This window comes from Dermacentor andersoni, chromosome 3 (genome assembly GCF_023375885.2).
Source record: "Dermacentor andersoni chromosome 3, qqDerAnde1_hic_scaffold, whole genome shotgun sequence".
Lineage (NCBI taxonomy): Eukaryota > Metazoa > Arthropoda > Arachnida > Ixodida > Ixodidae > Dermacentor > Dermacentor andersoni.
Window position 1 is genome coordinate 22675360 of NC_092816.1, and position 15883 is coordinate 22691242.

Below are 15883 nucleotides of genomic sequence, written 5' to 3' on the forward strand. Positions count from 1 at the left end.
CTACTGGGACCGCGGTCAGATTGCAAATCCAGTTGACAAAACTGTTCATACATTACTTAAAAATGTAAAGAGGTCTATCTCACAGACATTTACGCCCGCTGTTTACATTGTCACCACACATCACCTTCTTTTTCTACCCTTCTATTTATCTTGGCGCTCAGTAGCAGGCTAGAAGGCCCAAGCTTAGGTCAACCTATCTGCCATGTTGTAAATACATTTCTCTCTCTCTCTCTCTTTATATATATATGTATATATATATATATATATATATATATATATATATATATATATATATATATATATATATATATATATATATTAGTTTCCAACCAAATTAAGAAGTGCATACAAAGAGTGGATGACGTGATAAATGTAAGGTAAGTGAAGCGTAACCTGCTTCTGAACACAAGGGAAAAAAAGGAGGAGCTTTGGACCACGTCTACGAATAAATATTCTGATCAGCAAGAACCTTTCAGAAATTATGGGACATCGATAAATGGAGGGGTCATAGTTTAAGAGAACTACTGAACGCTGTATTGAAGTTTGTCGGCATTTTCTTTACCCACGAGCGTGAGCGAAATGTTCAGCTTGGACGCAAACGTTGTCAGCCACTTTACAGAATAATAGAAAAACGGAACGACGAACTGTGTTCGGCGTGAAGTTTTTTTTTTTAATAAGCATTACACATTTTTGCGACCAAAGCTAATCGAAGAAAGAATTTCTCACTGTGATGAAAAGTCACAATCGATGTTTCTTTCGAGATGGCTTGACGCATAGAGCCCGAGGCAATCGACAATATAAACCCGCATATACTTAAAAATACGGTGCATGATTAAATTTCACGGTACGCAAAAGAGAAAGACACGACATTTTAGATTTGTAGTTTCCTTTGTGTGTGTAATAAACGAGGTCAAAAACCTCATACAATACTAATATAAAGACCTGGCAAGCACCAGAGTGCCCTAAATAATGTTATACATCACTTGATTCTAAGGATCACTTTCTGTCTCAGTGACCTGATAAAACACTTGTCTGCTCCGTTCCTGCGATCGCTAAGGCTGCCACAAGCGAGCGAGGTCAGAAGAAACGCACACAGCACTCTTTTTTTTTTTTAATGCTATCTAGCCATAACCATATCTAGCCTTATTGCTACACGACGTCAGTAAATTTTGCTCTGTGCCCGTGATGTCACGATGATATTGATAAAGCCAGCTCCGGCATTTCGACAGCAACCTTCGTACCAAATTAAAGCTGTTATAAATGTTTTCCAGCTCTCCGTACTTTATAAGTGCTATCCTTTTATGCGAGAGAATAATGTGGTACAGAGCTTTCTACACATTCGAAATACAAGCGCGTTGTTGCCTCCGCTATGCCTCCACGCTCAAGCAGGCGACTTCATCCTGTCGTTTCAGAAGCACCCGTCCCCGTCCACCACACGCCCGGAGCCACGGGACCTCTTCTGGAATCGAACTACGGCGCAGGTGAGCAGGCGAATGTGGAATGTATATACGAGATGCGAATATTACTGGGCCGTTCAACTGCTGCGCTCAACCTGTGTCATAGCAGTCCGGCAAGCGCAACAAGACGGTGTGAAGCCTGTCGGCGACGGTTTAACTCGATGAAAATGTAGTGCGACGTACTGATACGCATTGACGAGAGGCAGTTTAGGAACGGCGGAGCCAGTATTAGAGACCGCCGCCGCTCCGGCGCACAAAAGAATACGAGCAAAGATTACGCTCTGTGCCTGTGGCAGCAGTGACACGCTAACGCACGTCAACCACTTGTGTCCGCGTACTTTCAAGAGCTCCGAGTTGGAAATTTGGATACTACTCAATGCCACGGACGATTGTGCAGGTTTTCGTACTGTCACGTAGTAGCGACGATGAAGAAAGCAGCAAAACTGTGAATGACGAAATTAGCGTTTCAGTGGGTGAACCTGTGCCCTAAAAATAGGCTACACTCAAATAACAACCGTATAGCGGCAAACACTGTGGGCGATCGTCGAAAATCTGATCAGCGGCTCAAGCGCGTCGGCTTTTATATAGGAGTCATCGAAGGTTCTAGAGAAATCGCTGGTGCCCGCGTGTGTTCCAGAAAATACTACACAATTCGCGTCGCGCATACGTGCAACCAGATTACACGAAGTACAGTGACAACACACAGCGGAGAGACACATCGATAACGTTCGAGAAACTTCAGATACATACAGGCGAGTCCTGTGCCGAGCGATAACATTTCTTAGACGGTGAAACGCGGTCAGCCGGTAAAGATAAGCACGTGTCAATACATAAGAACCCGAAAATGTGGCCTTTACAATGTTTATTTATTTATTTATTTATTTGTTATTTATTTATTTATTTGCTTATTTGTACGCCCACACACTGAAATACTTGCAGCATGCCACCGTTGCCTGCAAAACGAAGGAAATGAACGTGAAGCTGACATCTCCCCATGACAGGCATATCCTGATGTGGAGAAGCCTACCTCAACTCACCCTTTCTTAGCGAGCCACGCAAACACGCACGTATGCATTTCGAAGCTCGATCATTGCGGTTAGCACATACACCCGCGCTTCTCTCGCTAGCACCGCTCCTGGTTGGTTGCGCTTGACATAAGAGGAGAAATGTGCTCGACTTCGAGGAACGTGTGACGCAGGCCACTGCGCTGTTCGCAGGAGCAGCCGCACCCACCAGCACGCAGCAGCGGCGGTGGCGGCAGCCGCCACTCGTCGTCCCAACAGCAGCAGCAGCAGGCAGCCGCGGCCAACGAGGTCCGCACCGTGCTCCTCTACGGCGTGCCCATCGTGGCGCTGGTGATCGAGGGCCAGGAGCGGCTCAGCCTGGCGCAGATCTCGAACACGCTGCTCAAGGACTACTCGTACAACGAGATCCACAACCGCCGCGTGGCCCTGGGCATCACCTGCGTCCAGTGCACGCCCGTGCAGCTGGAGCTGCTGCGGCGAGCGGGCGCCATGCCGGTCTCGTCGCGGCGCTGCGGCATGATCACCAAGCGCGAGGCCGAGCGGCTCTGCAAGTCCTTCCTGACGGACACGCCGCCGCCGAAGCTGCCCGAAAACTTCGCCTTCGACGTGACCCACCAGTGCGCCTGGGGCTGCCGGGGCAGCTTCGTGCCGGCGCGCTACAACTCGTCGCGCGCAAAGTGCATCAAGTGCGCCTACTGCTCGCTCTTCTTCAGCCCGAACAAATTCATCTTCCACTCGCACCGACTGCCGGACTCCAAGTACGTGCAACCGGACGCAGCAAACTTCAACTCCTGGCGGAGGCACATCAAGCTCAGTGGGACTCCTCCGGAGGACGTCAGCTACGCCTGGGAGGACGTCAAGGCCATGTTCAACGGGGGCTCGAGGCGACGCGTGGCCGTCTCTTCTTCTTCCTCGTCCTCTTCCTCGGCCTCCAAGAGGGCGCGCTCCTCGGCCGGCGACAGGGACGCTCTCCAGGTGGGTCACGTGACCGCTGGGAGACAGTGTGTTCCCACTGTTTGCACACTGGTGGTGTTGACGGCGCCTTCGACACAAACTACACGAAAGTCTTATATGTGCGCTTTCTTCAATTACTGAAGAAAGCAATGTCTAAATAAAACTTGTTGGGCTAGTCGGTACATGCTTCATACAACGAGAACGACGCGACACTGCAAAGAAGAGACAAACGAAAGGAAATGGCGTCACTCGCAACTAGCTTTATTGCTTGAAAACATGGATGTAGTCACGCCATACATGCGCAGCAAAGTCCCGCGCATCATACAACCCTAGATCGATCAATATCAAACATGTGCTATATTAAAAAGCGTCTAAATAATTCAAATTCAGCGCAGCGCAACACTGCTGACCTATCGCTAATACAGTTTTTTTTTCTCTTTTTATGTAGTATACCTCGAACATTTCTCGTGCCAGCACTTCGTTGCTTCTGCCAAGAATGCTGATCCTTTTATATCTTGCCTTACATTTACCGGATTGGCAGTTCAGAGGTAAATGTGTCGAGAGGTTATTCCTAATGGAAAGCTCGTGTTTTCTCGCTCTTTCGTTAACACGTCGGCCCGTGACGCCGATGTAAACCTTGCCGCAGCTGAGCGGAGTTTCATAAACCACACCCACCGCACAGGTGACGTGGCCTTGCATGCCTCATACCAAAAATAGATGGCTCGGGCGCTTTTGAAATCCGCAGGTACAGGCCCGACAACTTCCTTGGTGTAGAGAAGGCCAAATGTACCTTGTATCTATTAGCTACCTTCTTAAGGAAGGAAGGAAAGTGAAAAGCAGAAGACAGGGAGGTTAACCAGAATAACGTCCGGTTGGCTATCCTACACCTGGGAAATGGAAAGAGGAAAACAAAGATGACAGGGAGAGAGAAGAGGGAAGGAAAGAGGGAAATTAGCGGTGAGTTCGTTGACGCGTGTGGGCTAATGTAATTGCACTACTATAGTCACAGACGTTCACCTAGCCCGTCGTCCACAAGAAGCTCAAAAGTGCCTTCACCGCTTTATGGGGCAACGAGCGGTGGGGGCGGTGTTCCAGCAGCACCTGCACCGAAAGCGGCCAATTGTCCAGTTTTTGGAGAGCGTTAGCAAGTTCTTGCCTTTCTGGGGCATATCGTGGACAGTGGCACAGCAAGTGGTTGATATTTTCTTGGGTGCCGCAGACATCGCATGCTGCACTGTCGGTCACTCCAATTAATGTAGAGTATGCCTTTATGAAGGCAACTCCTAACCAAAGGCAACAGAGAAGCGTTGCTTCACTTCAAGGAAGTCCGAATGGAGGTCGGAGTTGCAGTGAGGGGTTTAATCGATGCAGTCGTGTAGGTCTTATGTTTGGCGAGCTCCACTCGGTCAGTGAGAGACTGCGTGCCAGGTGTCGAAGCTGCCTTGTGGCGTCTTAAGGTTGTGCACAACCCTATGCATAAGGTACAACTATTGGCCTTATTTCCATCCGCCGCTACCGTTCGTTCTTCTTACAGCGAAGCTGTTAAGGGCTAGTTCCCTCAGGATCGTGTCCGTATGTCGACACAAAACTGGAGCCTTCTCCACCGGCGTCCGTGTCAGCTGCCACCTGCGTTCGTGCCGTCCAGTACGCGCCGTGAGTTACGCGGCCCTACTAGAATAAAACTCATCAGGTGGGCCGATCCCGATGATAGTGCAATACTGGGCCGATCCGCGGCGGAGGTGAAGCAGACGTTAAGCACTCCCCATACGTGGGCCGATCCTGAATATAGTGCAATACCGGGCCGACCCACGGCGGTGGTGCAGTTCGCCATTAAAAGGCCCACATACACAGCTTCGCTAGTCGTCGTTCTTCACAGAGTGGAAGGGCCACTGAGTTTTTTCCCTTCAATTTACGAAGGAGGGTTTCAGCTACTGCACCAACGACGGAGAGAGGATATACCCAGCTGAAGCCGCTTGACCTGAGTGTCAAATCGCTCCGCCATCCTGTGAGGGCAAGATCTCACCAGCGTACCTTCCAAAACCATAGAGGAAGTATCTCTCTTAATGGCTTTTGAATGAGAGGGCATGAGAGGGCATCAGCTCTTTGCATGATCGGGGACAGTAGGCCCAGCAGATAGGTTCCTCTGACAGCGTGAGGCTCATATCGAGAAATGTGAGTTAGAATTTTTTAGATGCTCTTTAAACTAGCACATATTTGATATTGACCGATCTAGGGTGGTATGGCGTGGCTATATTTTGCGATGTTTTCAAGGAATAAAGTTAGTTCCGAGTGACGCCCTTTCCTTTCGCCTGTATCTTCCTTGGTGTGCTGCGTCGTTTTCGTTGTATAAAGCGATGTCTGTCTCACAGGAGGCAGACGGTCTTGCTCTTGGTCGTCTGCTCGCAATCGAATTAGAGATCGTTTAGCGAAGTAACAAGTTGTACATGTCGTTGCACAAACACCTAGCACCTGCCGGCGCAGCGACGTCACTGTACCCGCTCGCTCAACACAAGGCCGCAGGGCAGGTTTCAGCCAAAGCAACGAACCTAATCTGCACTAACGCTCACTTGGGTCGCCGTACGGCGTAACACGTGCGTTCTCATGGCACGTATACGTATCGGTGCTATGGTTACAATTCAAGGGTATTGTCATTACAACCGTCACAGTACTAATCACTGTACAACTCCAGTGATCACCGAATTCACCAAGCTCATGCTCACTCATCAGCAGAATATTTCTAATGATGCGCCTTACCTATAGCAGAACCATCAGAAGGTTCCGAAAAATAAGACACAGGGCAAGCAGCCGTAACGGTGATTATGGATTCGCGCTTAGAAACACACTAGGCGCCTTGCGAGGTCACTTATCTGTGGAAACACAGTGAACCGATCGCGAATTTCTTTTCGTCGCTATGATTGCTCACATCTATAAAGAGTACCGTATATATAACGATAAATACAGTAACTAACAGCACATGCAACACGACAATGAGGAAGAGCAGATGAGGCGCTGTTCATTCGCGCTTCGTCCCTTTCTGTCGTTTGACCCACGTCCTATGCATTATGTAGCAAAAAGATGTACCAGCCAACCCAAGTACACTCTTTTACAGATAATACGGAGGTATTTTATGTCACACGGGGAACTTTCAGTCGCTATCGAGCTCGATCAGGATCGAATTTCTAGATTGCGATTGGCTCCGTTGCGCAAGCTGCGGAAGGGAGCCAACCGAAATCGAGAAGTTCGATCCCGATCGGGTTCGAGCGTGCTTGAAAGCGCCCCGCGCGACCTGTGTATCGACGTTGGAAGTGACTTCGTTATAACGAGGTTTAACCGCGTGTTGTGCTCACGACCACCGGCCAGCGGGCACGTAAGCGGCACGGTGCACGCACGCAGGCGCCGAAGCCGCAGCCTCAGCCGGTGACCGCCCCGCCGGCGCCCTACTTTCCGGTGCTGCCTCTGTCGAGCGGCGCTCCGGCAGCGCTCTTCCCGCCGCCGCTGCTGTGCCTGAGCGGCAGCAAGGCGACCGGCGGCGGAGCACCGGTGTTCGGCGACTACGTCTGGATGGGCGGCGGCGGCGCCAAGCCGTACGGCGCGGCCGCCCTATGGCCTCCGCCGCCGCCGCCGCCAGGACCGCCGAGGCTGCTGGCCGCCGAGCCGGCCTTCGCGTCTTCGCTGGCCGACGACGCGCCGCCGGCCGCTCTGCTGGGAGGCCTGGGAGGCGGCGCGCCGCCGCTGTCCTACGCGTCCGCCTTCAGGCCCGTGGCCGGCAAGGCCGTGGGCCGCGTCGCCAGGTCTCCCACGTGAGTCCCGTTACTGGATAGATCGACTCAAAAGGCTTCGAGTTTGAATCTACTTCAAGACGCTGAGTTTCCGCTTCACTAAAATATGGATTAGGCCGAACGCGCTCGGAGGAACTGTTGCTCACGATTGCTGGAAGTGAATAAGGCTCATTGAGAAACGTCTCTCCTGTTCCGCTGATGGACATCGAAAGCCGTTGTTATGCCTTTCACTTACTCAAAGTCTTTCATTACTTATCCAGCGCCAGCAAGCATTTAATCATCAGTTTCTCAACCACGTAGCGGATGATAACAGCCACCATTGGCACATTTATTTGTACAGCAGTGTGTTCTAACATGAACGCATCGACAAAAAAAAAAGACAATCGGGCTCACCGTGCGCATCATGTTTCCATTTTTTATCGTTCTTTCTTACTTTCTAAAATTATTTTTTTTGCAGATTGTGGCATATTTTGGAGTGTAGTAGTAGTAAAAGACTTTATTGGGCTCCTGAGGAGCTATGCGGGGGCCTGCAGGTTATATGATTTCTCGCTTTGTGGCCAGTACCCCTCTAGGGTGCGTGCCAAGCATTAGGCAACCAACGTCAACACCAACCCACCGGAAAGAAACAACCTCGAAAACTTGTGCGCAACCACGCGGAGTTGCGCACGACTGGCCAATGATGGTAGACGTTGAACACCCTACGCACCACATGCCGGTTACTGCTTCATTCACACCATTCGCAGTTACGGAAGGAGAAGTAGCATCTCGGAGACAATGGTTTCGTTCTGGCTGGCTAGAGGCGGGCGGACCGCATGAGTAGTCGAGCAGAGACGGCACGACCATACAGAGCTTACATAAACGGCCGAATTCACGAAGCTTCTTGTTCGTAAGTGCTCTTCGCCATTGGTGGGCGCCTTCGCTATTAATAAGTACTACATCAGTATTGGCTGGCATTCGCTCTTACGAAATGTCCCAGCGCAAGAACTTTTTTGTGAATACCGGCCTTGCTTTCTGGCAAGGCCGATATCTCGGTTGGAAAATGCAGTGGAACAAGGCAACAGAGTGCGCGTACAGAGCATCCAGCTCTTCGTTGAGGCAACGAGTCGGACAGCGCTAGTGTAACGATGAGAGACCGCGTCTTTAATAATCAGAGTCAAGTTTAGTAACGTAAAAGTGGTTTGCAATCTCGCCTGCCTTTTCTTGGTCTTCTAAAGGCTTCGATTGAAATCTATGCCGCCTCTCTGAAACTGACTGAAGTACCGAGTGCTCTCAACAATGTTAAAGGACTCTTAAAAACCACACTGAAGCTATGTTTCCTGAATAGAGGATTTGCGGGGACTGATCTTGGGCTTTCCGTTAGTGAATCACCCAGTCCTCGCTTCTCAAAAGTTCCTAAAGCTGCCTACTTTATAAGCGCGCTCGCCGCGGCTAACTAAGAGAGAGAGAGCGTAACGATTGCAAACTTTACTAACCACATTACCTAAATGCTTTCATGAGCGCATAGCGCAGGTTCACGCGACTCAGTCACGAAATCCTTCAAAGCGTCCGCGCCCGCCGCAACCACGGAGTGAAAGAAGCAAGTTCCACGATTGACTCTCCCGCAATTAAAGGCGTCTTCTTTTTCCCCGCGGACGGCTTCTTACCACAATTAGCGCAGCGGCACACACACAGAGCCCGCCGTTTCTCTGCCCGAAACAGCGAAGCGTGCTCCGCCGCACTCCCTTCTTAAAGCGCAGCGTAAGCCCATTTCGAGCGCAAATTAATAATGCCTGCATCGAGCAAAGACCGGCAAAACAGAGCAGCAAAGCCGTGCCGGCTCTGGAGGATGTTTCATTAACGGCGGCCTTTTGACGACAAAGGCAGCGCGACACAGGGTGCTTTTGCCGGCGGCGAAGAAAGGGACGGCGCTCTCCTCTTTCAGCGAGGACCCTTTTGCGCGGATTAGCCGAGGCGACCGAGCAACCGCGAAATTGCGGCCGACCGCGGGATAATCCGCGGCATCGAAACCACGCGCCCCCGAACGGCGGCTGCGGCTGCACGGGTGCTGCCGTCGACGGAAGCCTCGATTTGAGAGGATTACAGCCAAGCGATGCAGCCAAGCGGCCTCCCCCCGTGGCTCTCTCGTGTCGGTGTATACGAATGCATGCGCGCGTGTGTTCTGCTTGATGCGCGGAGTGCAGGTGAAGTACGTGTGTTGCCCGCGCGTTGCATACTTGTCAGAACGCCGCTGAGTGAGCTGCGGTTGCAACCATGCATTCAATACGGCCCGCGCTGCGCCTTTCCCCGGTACGCAGTTACTTGTCGTGCCTGAGTCGAGATGAGCCAGTATAGATAAGTGATCGCAGCTGTCTTTTTGTCGGTGTTTTGTTTCAGCGAATTCGGCAATATCTCGTGTCCGCGACCACTTCGGGTTGTTCGAAGGTTGGTTAGTTTTAGCAGGTGACGGGACGCGGTATGTCGACAAACGGAATGATGATCCGGCTTGACGTAGACGCTCCAGATTAGTTTCGACCGACCGGAGTTCGTTCGTGCGCACCCAAATCTAACTACGGGAGCTTTTTTTTTTTTCTTTTTGGATTCGGCGCTCATCCAAATACGGCCGTCAGTGCTCTATGCTGTAACAACAGGACGCGGCACTTGCGAAACCAATGCAACGGGAAGTATATATATATATATATCGTTATATATACGGTACGTTATATATACGGTCGGCACAAGCCCGTATGCGCTTTAATATCATGTAGGAACCAGCAAAGATATTTGCTATAAATCTACACCTCCAGTACTGATTTAGTTCCTTTGTAGACGTTGCAGTGTGCCGACCATACTAAATGCGGTAGGTTGTACTCCTTGCACACGCTTTATATGTTGAAATTGGTGAGCTTATATTTCTAGACGCCGAGCGTAGTTGCGCCTTTTTCTTAACGCACACCAAGTTCATCGACCCGTGCTGGAGACCTGTTGATACGCGTTGTGCGTTCTCACTCGGTTTTTGCCTCTGGGCAAAGAGTTCGACCAGCGATGAGCGAAGCGCACCAAGGAAAATATACTGCGATGAATGGCTCCACATCCTGCGCTAAGGCTGCCATAAATGCATCTATACTACGTATGTTCGCGCTGCATGTAGACTTATATTGCTCAAGGACGCCGGTTAGTTTTCCGGCCTCAGCGACCTCATTTCGATGGCAACGGAATACGACAACGCTTAAGTATACTTAGAATTACGGGCATGTTACAGAACCCCAGATGGTCAAAACGAATCCAGAACCTTCCGCTACGCCGTATCTCGAAGCCCCAGAGTTGGTTTGAGACGTTAAGTTCGAATAAATCAATTAATGCACGTAGACGCATATGTATGTGTAGGCTGCAGAAGCGTATGCATTTGGCCTGGTTAGTTCATGGCTAGATTTGGGCTGGTTGGTTCATGAAATGTCCAGGCTGGCGATTCTGAAGGTCGCGGGTTCAAATTTCAGCTGCTGCGAGCACCGTACTAAAAGCGAAACAATTGCTGATCAATAGCGCACGACAGAAAGCCACAGCTGCCGTGTAAATTGAGCCTCCATGCTGCGCTGAGCTTGCCACGACTACGGCACGTGACTTCATTGAAGGCGCAATTGTTCAACGCTTCCACACAAACACACAGAATGAAAAGGAGAAGGAGATCGAAACAAAATGTTGCCTGGTATACTTCGCCTTCCTCTAGAAATCCGGTTCAAAACTAAACTAAAAACCTCGAGATGCACTTATCATCACTGAAGAAAATAACAACACGAAAGTTCGCGGTTTCCCTTGCGGTGTTATCATTACCAAGAAGCGGCGTTAATCACTCCGTAATAGAGACGGTCTCACTTTCTGCTCTAGAGTCTTTGTTTAACGCGAACAGCCGCATCTTGACTGCGCGCAATTTGTACCTTCAGCGCCTCTCGGGCGTCAGCGGCAGCGATTACTGGCGATTCTCGGCGGTGAACCGCCACTTTGCGTTGATGACTGTGTTAGCGGGGCGCACGCCACGCCAATTACGTTCCGGTTTCCCCTCGCCGCATTCACGCCTTCGTCTAAGTGCAGGAGGCCACCACTTTCACGCTATGCCCTCCCCCTTGGAAGGCCGCGCATTCGTGTCCGCAGTTCAGCGGTCAAAGTGTGCGCCGTGGCAGCTGTTCCGTTCCCCGACAGGGTGACCAATTATCTTCTGAGGACTTGCCTCGCGGCGATATCCCAGTGGCTATGGCGTCGCGCTGCTGAGATCGAGGCCACGGGCTCGATCCCAGTGACGGCCGCCGCGCATTCCAATGGGGGCGGAGTGCAAAAACGCTCGTGTACCGTGCATTGTGGGTGCACGTTAGAGAACCACAGGTGGCCAAAACTAAGCCATGGGTGGGACTTCACGTTTCGATACCATTAGTTCATTCACCAGAAGCTAGGAGGTTAACAGAGAAGCTCGATAACAAGTTTAAGAACCACGCAAAGAGCGAAGGAGCGAAAAATGTTAGGCATGGACGTTAAGAGACTGAAAGAGAAAGGTGTAGATCAGACATCAAACGGGGAGAGCCGGTATTCTAGTCGACATTAAGCGAAAAAAAATATGGAGCTCGAAAAGCCATGTAATGCGCATAGTAGATAACCGGTGGACCGTTAGAGTTACAGAATGGGTTCCAAGCACAAGGAAGCGCCATCGAGGACAGCACAAAATTAGGTGGGGTGATGAAATTAGGAAACTTGCAGACACAAGTTGAAATCAGCTAGCGCAAGACAAGGGTAATACATTACTTTGCATTATTTGTTGCATCTCCTTGTATTTCTTGTCCGGAGACAAACTTTGAACAGGATAGACCCGAAACCATTTTCTAAGTCAAAGGTACACGGCCACATTTAACGCTGGCGCAAAAGGCTATACGCGCCCAACTGCAGTTCTTAAAGTGCGCCAGCCTGAGTGACCTCCTGTGCATCCTCGCATGTGAACACTGCGCTCACTCTCTCCCGCTTTCAATTCCCCCTTTTCCTTACCCCCCAGTGCAGTGTAGCAAACCGCACGCTCATTTGGTTGACTTCCTTGCCTTTGCTCTCGTTGCTTTATCTCTATTTCCCTGTGTTTATTCTTCTTCAATGTCCTTTTTAAGATCTATAAGCTATTTTCCACGCAAAAAACCTTTCAGTTCGCACTTAGCTCGGTGTACTGTGTAAAGAGAGAGAAAAGGATGCATAGAAAGGCAGGGAGGTTCACCACAGGTAGTTCCGGTTGGCTACCCTGCACGGGGGGGGGGGGGGGGGGGAAGGGTAGGAGTAGGAGGATAAAAAGAGAAAAAGAGTGGAAGGGGGAGAGAGAGCTAGAGAAAGAGAACGAGAGACGAGCACAAACAAATCGCGTACGCTATAGAGCGGTAGGGGAGCGGGGTTCTTAAAGTCTATCACGAAAGCCAGTAGACCGCAGGAACCTTAGTAACGCTTGCAAGGCTTTCAGCAATAATGTTCTTTGGGAGCACTGACCTAAAGCTTTTAGTTCTGATAGTGGACGATTGTACAACTGGTCCAGCACTCTGAACGTCACTTGTCTCTGGGCACTATATCGTGGACAGACACAGACAATGTGTGCGAGCGTCTCATCGCTGCTGCATGTGTCGCACGTGGGGCTGTTGGCCATTCCGATAAGGAAGGCATGTGAGTTCGTAAATGCAACGCCTAGCCACAGACAGTATGGCATGGTCTGTTCACGTCGTGGTAACCCAAGCGGTAGGTGAATCCGTATATCCGGACACAACGAACGCCAACGAGACACGGTGAAGACGTTCGAGTTCCACAGGAGCAAAGTACATTCACGGGACATCAATCGCAGCCCAGCCACAGCGTCTGTTCGCTGCGGCTGGGTTGCGATTGTGATACTGTGTATTTCTGTTCTACGTCCGATGTTACAATGAATAATCATGAGCAGGGTTTTTTCACCTTTTACTCGACATTTCTAGAAAATTATCAACCTCCCAAAACGTGCAAGGAAGTGATTTCTTTTTAATTCGAACGAGTCAAATTCTTGAAAACATTTTGTGGATGAAACACATAACTTCCTCCGGGCTAATACTTTGAGACAGCACAGTTTCAAGACACAAAAACTACGCTATCTGGCATATGATTTGCTCCTATATCCATGCATTTACTTTATTAACTACGTCATGTCTTTTTAAGGCTTATAAGCCGCCTTTCAGACAACAAACATTGCAACTCATGTATAGTCAATTCAGCGTATACGGTGTATTATTCTTATGTGCTCTCTATCTCTCTCCTTTCCCCATCTTTCATTCCCCCCCATCCCGCTCCCATGTGTAGGGTAGCAAACCGGTTAAGCTAAACTGGTTAACCTCCCTTCCTTTCCTTCTCCACTTTTTCCTTCCTTCCTTCCTTGTGACCCCTGCTTATCGATGTTTGCTCACAAATTATACTAATGTTCATGTCTTTAGTGGCAAAGAAAGTGGAGATGAAGAAAAGAAATTTGACAAAGAGGAGACATGACAAGCACTTGTGCTGCCCGTTCTCTGCCAGTGCTTGTTTTTTGTGGCGCTAAACACGTGACCTTCACTATGCATTTGAATTTGGAGCCACCACAGTTGGCTTCGAGCGATACGGGGCTCTCTCCCAAGCATTGACGGCCGGGTGCACTCGACGGCGCAGGCTGCGGTCGTCGACGCCCGCATGCGACACGACCACGGACCCGAGCCGTGCCGCCTCGGGTGGCGGTGCGACGGGTGCGGCAGCGGGCTCCGAGGCCAGCGACGGGGCGCGCTCCGAGGACGAGGACTCGGACAGCTTTCACGGCGAGGTGGACGTCACCGACACCAGCAGCGACGACGGCCGCACGCTGGTGGCGGCCGCCGCGCCGGCGCACACCAGCTGTGAGTGATGTGGGCAGCGAGCATGCGCTCCTCAGATTCGCATACTTTTTGTCCAGCGACGTGCTAAGAATGCAGCGGCAAGCACTCTCAAAGAATGCGTGTCTACGTGTACACGTGCATACAGCTAATTCACCTCTCCAATAGCTTTTGCCCTTTTGACGGCAGAGCCCACACAAAAGCACCGAGATGTGGCATCCTTACGTAATGCGACGTCACTTGTGCTCGCAGCGTCGACACCGCCAAGCCCAGCGGCTTCGGAGACGGCGGCCGAAAGTCGAGCGGACGGTGGCCACACGCCGGTGCCGGACACCAGTGACGCTGGTATCGCCAACAAGCAGGTGCGTGCGTTTGCAGGGGAAATCCATCTGCCTGAACGACGTGAAGTTTGGGCTAGTTAGTGTCTATACATACTTGCTTTTTATCGGCGGAATGCGAATGAAACGCCTGATGTGCCTATTCTAGACACTGTCTGAAAAACGCTCTTCGTAGACGGCGACATGACTTTCTTGCTGCACCTCATGCCAAAATATGATGGTCGGCAAAGGATGCTTGACTGGCGAGTACCCGCGGCTGCTGGTAACGGTTTCTTCGTGCACGCAATGCGCGTGCGAAGCACACAAAATAGCTTAGCATGTGATAAGCGACACGTGTTTAACGCTTAACCATCGTTTCCGTGCTGGGAGCTGCCGCCATACTTTGGGCATGTAAACTATGCGAGAGAGCTCTGCTTAAGCTCTTCCAAAAGGGGCTATTCCGCCATATAGTTCAATCCGCCATTTTAATTGCCCTGATGAGCTCAAAGTGCGGCTACACCGTCTCCGATCGACTCTATAAGCAAACATAACCGTATTGGACAGCATCGGCTATATGACAATGGCCTGGACACCATAAAGAAGACAGGAACCTTTTAGCAATCGTGAATGCGATCTTGCAACCCAATGGCGGATCCAAAGCGAGACCCCTGGTGCGGGCGCCGCTAGGTATCCATTGGGGGCCTTACACCGGCACCCACAAGTATAAAGTTATCAGCTAGCTAATCCGAATACACCACCTCGAAAGGAAACATGGTTATCTCCATACAGTCCTGCTGGGAAAGCGTGTGTTTGCGGTAGGGAAGTTTAACCTGTAGTTATACTGCGTAAATTCAGCTGTCTCGAACACGCTCGTATTCGTAGAATACAATGACAGAGGAAAAGCGAGAATCACGCGCACGGCGCGGATATGCAGACCCACGGGAAGTCAGTAAGGGTGTGCGAGTTGGAATCTTTGAGACCGAATCGAATACGAATCAATAGTGCCAGAATCGAATCGAATAGTTTTCGAGTAGCGCTCGAATGACGAACAACCGCCTTCAACATTAACATAAGACAATTGCTAACATCATATACTATTCACAACGTTAGCAAGTTTCTGTCGTCACATTGTACATCCTGAAACGTTGTTTACTAAAAGCACAAATTCAGCATTGGTGACCAATAAGCGGTTCGTTCGCATACTCAGGACGCTTCGGCGAGTGCGAATTATCGCAGTTTAGTCGGAATTATATGGTTGCTTGAGCGACATAGTGTGTTCCACTACGCAACATATACATTTATCGATTCACTATTAGAGATTTCTAGAATAGGGGTCCCAATAGTTTGGGGCCCCAAAGAGCTTTGCGGGTGTTGGCGTTGAGGTACGCAGGAGTGAAGAGTTTTAGAATAGGGCTTTGCGTTTGGGGATAGCCCCTTGCGCTGAAAGCGCCACTAAGGCGTCAAAGAAAAGCTATTAGAAATAATTAAATAAAATAT

The 15883-nt window shown here is 50.3% G+C and overlaps 1 protein-coding gene across 3 annotated transcripts in view; it reads left to right on the top strand.

Annotated features, from left to right (window-relative positions):
* fuss (SKI family transcriptional corepressor fussel) overlaps window positions 1–15883 on the top strand; it is a 70906-nt gene that overhangs the window by 33374 nt on the left and 21649 nt on the right. For 2 of the 3 annotated variants that reach the window (XM_055065391.2, XM_055065396.2), the window contains exons 2-6: window positions 1413–1481; window positions 2675–3457; window positions 6830–7236; window positions 13873–14093; window positions 14322–14431. In XM_055065391.2, the coding sequence (XP_054921366.2) occupies window positions 1413–1481; window positions 2675–3457; window positions 6830–7236; window positions 13873–14093; window positions 14322–14431 (1590 nt within the window). The remainder of the gene's footprint in view (window positions 1–1412; window positions 1482–2674; window positions 3458–6829; window positions 7237–13872; window positions 14094–14321; window positions 14432–15883) is intronic. The other variant, XM_055065392.2, reaches the window with a different exon arrangement.